This window comes from Bison bison, unplaced genomic scaffold (genome assembly GCF_000754665.1).
Source record: "Bison bison bison isolate TAMUID 2011002044 unplaced genomic scaffold, Bison_UMD1.0 scf7180017864146, whole genome shotgun sequence".
In the NCBI taxonomy this organism is placed as follows: domain Eukaryota; kingdom Metazoa; phylum Chordata; class Mammalia; order Artiodactyla; family Bovidae; genus Bison; species Bison bison.
The window spans coordinates 5,201,152-5,205,032 of record NW_011494718.1 but is presented as its reverse complement, the minus strand read 5'-3'; the positions used below and the strand labels follow the sequence as shown (position 1 = coordinate 5,205,032).

The window sequence follows — 3,881 nt, the reverse complement described above, 5'->3', positions numbered from 1 at the left end:
GTTCTCATTTGCTCTCCAGCCCAGTACTTTCACGCTGGTTGTGTGGATCATTCTAGACAAACTGAAGATTCGAAGCTTGTTTGATTTGATGTTTTGAGAGCACCACTCCCCCCAGAACACCCAGGCAGTTAAAACCCTGTCATTCCTGCAGTGGGGGCTGTGCCTGACAGATGTCCTGATAACTCAGAGCAGAACTCCGTGCTGAAGTATTAGAGTCATTAGTGCTGGTTTTAACAGGTCCTCGCGTCTGTGAAGAATAAGATTGAACAGTTCGCCTCTGTGGAGAGAGACTTCCCTGGCCTCCTCATACAGGCCCAGCAATACCTGCTCTTCCGCGTGGACCTCTCCGATCCGAGCCCCGAGACACCCACCAAAGGTCAGCGGGTCCTCCCCTGTCCCTCCCTGTCAGCAGCTCCTGTTCCCCCAGCTTCCCGACTTGGGGTCCTGGGTGCTGCACCAGCTCCTGGATGCTAAAAGCATCTCAAAAGAAAAAAAAAATCTCAGAAAATATTTCCCTTTTCACCCTGAGTGTCCTTACACCAAAAGGAAGGTCTGCTCCACCCATACGCAGCCTGGTCCCACTTTGGAGGCTCTAGCAAGGCATTTGTTTTCCTAACGTAGGGTAGTTCAGGGCAGGACTGATGTGGGAGCTGTTTCTAGAATGAATGATTTGGCACGTGTGGGCCAGAAAGAAGCCTTATGTGCATATTGTTTGGTTGGTGCTACCCCAAGGAGGGCATCCATTTTATTTATTGTGTTTTCAGAGACTTTTGAGCCCCAAATAAATGTGCTTCAGGGCTCCAGAAGGTGAAAGCTGTTCATCTGGGCTCCAGAAGGTGAAAGCCGTTCATCTGGAGCAAGAGAAGTAAAGTTTATGTGCACCTTAAACCTTCCAAGATGCCTTTCCATGGGCTCTGGAGGGCTGGCCGATCAGGTGGCACAGGAACCCGAGGACTGGCCACGGGGCCTGGGGAAAGGGCTGCCCAGCCTTGATTAAGCTCTGGTCACACAGATTTGACAACAGCTGTCTCTCTTCCTGAGCTGGCTTCTGTTCATCTCCCTTGAGACAAGTCAGGCTTCTCTGTGGCTGGTGGACAACAGAGAGCAGGGCTGTTGGTCTGGGCTAAAGCACGTGATGGGAAACAAGATGTGGAGTGAGAAGCAGGAATGTAATTCAGAGCAGTGTTACACCACTGAGGGAAGCTGGGAAGCTGGGTGGCTCGGCCCTCTGACTCCCTGGCCGCCGTGTAGCTGTCTGTTCTTGGTTACTTGTCTTCATGGGACTTAGGCCTCGACTCTCAAGTGAAGCTTTGTCTTCTGTCTCTTGAGTTCTTTCTGACTGCAGAATTCAGGGTGTGAAAGGTGATTAGAACACTACAAGACAGACTCTGAGAGAAAGGGAGCCCTGTGCCCCTGGTGAAGTGAGGGGGAGGCTTCAAGCACAGGCCATGGAGAAGAGCAGGTGGCCAGTCTTGGATGGAGGGGAGCCCCCCGTCTGTGGAAGGTGGGCTGCAGGTTCCCTGCAGCCTCTGCTAGCCTCATGCCCGTCAGCCTGGTGGCTTGTCCCTCCTGGCAGGGGGCATGCTGCTGTGACTCACCCTGCGGGAGCGGTGTGCCAGTTAGCTTTTGTGCATAATAAACCACCGCAAAAGACTCCAGATACAGTGATCCCACACGCTCATGAGTCTGTGTGGTTGCCAGGTTGATCTGCTGCTCTGGGTGAGCATGGCTGACGCTGGCAGCACTTGCTCAGTGTGGCTGGGCGTCTGGGATGGCCTGGCTCACACCGGTGGCTGCTGGCTGGGGCGATGGGGTGATGAGGGTCTGTGTTACTCATCATCCAGTGGGTTTGCCCTGGCTTGGCAGCTTCATGGCTGTCAGGTAGCGGGAGCAGAAGACACAGTCTCTTGAAGCCCCAGATGGGGACCCCCCCACCTAACAGGTTGATTCTGCTGCATTGTCAGCCAAGCCACTGGGTCAGCCCAGCTGCAGGAGTGGAGCAGACCCCCCGACCCCCCGGATGGGATGATCATGGGATGCGGGATCATGGCCATGTGCAGCCTCCAGACAGAAGGCAACTCAAGTCTTGTGCTGCGCTCTGGGCTTGGTCTTTATTTGTACTTTGCAGTTTGCAAGGTGCCTTCATAGACAGTTTTCCTTTTCAGACAGCAGTGTGCAGTGGACATGCAGAGTACTGTTAGCTCGTTTGCATAGAAGGAGGCTGAAGGTATTGGCCCAGAGAGGTTGGCCAGGTGCCTGGTTCAGAGAGCCTGAGGGCTCATGCCCTGACCGGCCTCCTGGACCCACACAATCCTGGTGACGGTGGTGGGCTTGGGGTGGAGGGGTCCTTGAAACCCTGTGCTCCATCCTGGCTTCAGACTGTGTGATGGCGGTGGCTGCTGGATACGTGCCCAGGGGCTCTTGTTCCCGCCTCATAAGGTGGTCAGTTAGGCAGCTGTGGCGGATGATTTCTAAGGCCTGTGACTCTCAGGGGACGTTGACTTGTAGGAAGTGTCTCTTGGGATAGAAGACTCCCCTTTGATGGAGTTTTTCAGATTAACCTCCTAATTAACCTCTTTCAGGTTTGCAAAGTGACAGCTCCCCTCAACTTTAAAAATCTTTCAACTCACAGAATGACCAAGGTCTCTGTCCCTTGTACAAACTGACTCGTGTGTGATATGATTGCTTATAGATGAGATGGGCCTGGGAGCCTGGTTCTCACAGGGGCGCAGAACAGCGAGCGATCAGAATCCCGTGAGAGGCGCATACTGGGGAGTCTAGTGTCTGTGCTCCTTGTCTGACGCCATTGCGGAGGTGCAGGGTAACTCACTTCTCTAACTTCTCCAGTCTTCCAGCAGTATCCTGACAACCGTTTGCTGTGGCCTTTCAGACCCAGGGCAACAGTTTAGGAAGCCACTTCCGGTTCTGGCATTTATACTTCCTTTCCTTCCTACTTCTCCTCTGGGTGCTGTGCCTGCACACTGGGCCATTTTCCAAGGGGTGTATGGTTCATGGACCTGCAGCCTGAGCTGCCCCGTCACGCAGGCCCAGGTGAAACCAGCCTCCTCACTAACGCTTTGATCAGTCTGGGTGGACTTCTGTGCTGAAACAGTGTCACTCTCGAGCCTCGTGGTCTGTGAACCCCAGCCACTTGCCAGGCATTTCATGTTTCGCTCAAATACAAATTCCAAACCACAAAGGTGGTATTTTCTGTTATTTACGTATAGAGTCCTTTCACTGACTGCTAGTTCTGGAGGGGTCAGGTAGGTATTATTTCCATTTTACGGAAAAGGAAACCGAGCCATTATGTGACTAGCTGGTTGCCAGGTAGGGACCATAACTTGAGTCTCCTTGTTTTTGAGTTGAGTTTGACTCAAGGAAAGAACCATGAGTTCTCTATGCTGCTGGGACAGAACCACTGCCAGGACTTCTGCTGGGCTTCTGCCTCCCTCACTGGGCATCCCCCCGTCTTCATCAGTGAAGACAGTGTTAATTCTTGGGTTGAAGCTGGGTAAATGAGGCTTAGCGATGACACTTAAAACTCATGGATCAAGCTAGATAAATGATCCACAAAAGCCCTTTGCGGGGAAAGAGTAAGTTTGAAAGAGAAAGATGGAGATGAGGTGCAGGGAGCAGCTGACAATGGCGGGTTCCTCCCCTCATTCATTCAGCAAATGTCTGTTAGCTGTTCTGTGGATGAGTGTGGTGGGGGGGCGGGCATGAAGGACACAGTGTTTAGGGGCTCAGCTCTTAGGAACTTCAAAGTCTTAACAGAGGACAAAGAACAGAAACAGCACCACCAGGCTGAAGGGCCCTGCAGACCCCAGCTGGTAAATAAAATGAGTGGGAGGCTCCAACAGGGGGTCACTTCCAAGGGCACG

At 52.8% G+C, this 3,881-nt stretch overlaps 1 protein-coding gene across 2 annotated transcripts in view; it reads left to right on the top strand.

Moving 5' to 3' along the window:
• FAM160A1 (family with sequence similarity 160, member A1) overlaps positions 1–3,881 on the top strand; it is a 280,052-nt gene that overhangs the window by 273,223 nt on the left and 2,948 nt on the right. For both annotated transcript variants that reach the window (XM_010840751.1, XM_010840750.1), the window contains exon 12: positions 238–376. In XM_010840751.1, the coding sequence (XP_010839053.1) occupies positions 238–376 (139 nt within the window). The remainder of the gene's footprint in view (positions 1–237; positions 377–3,881) is intronic.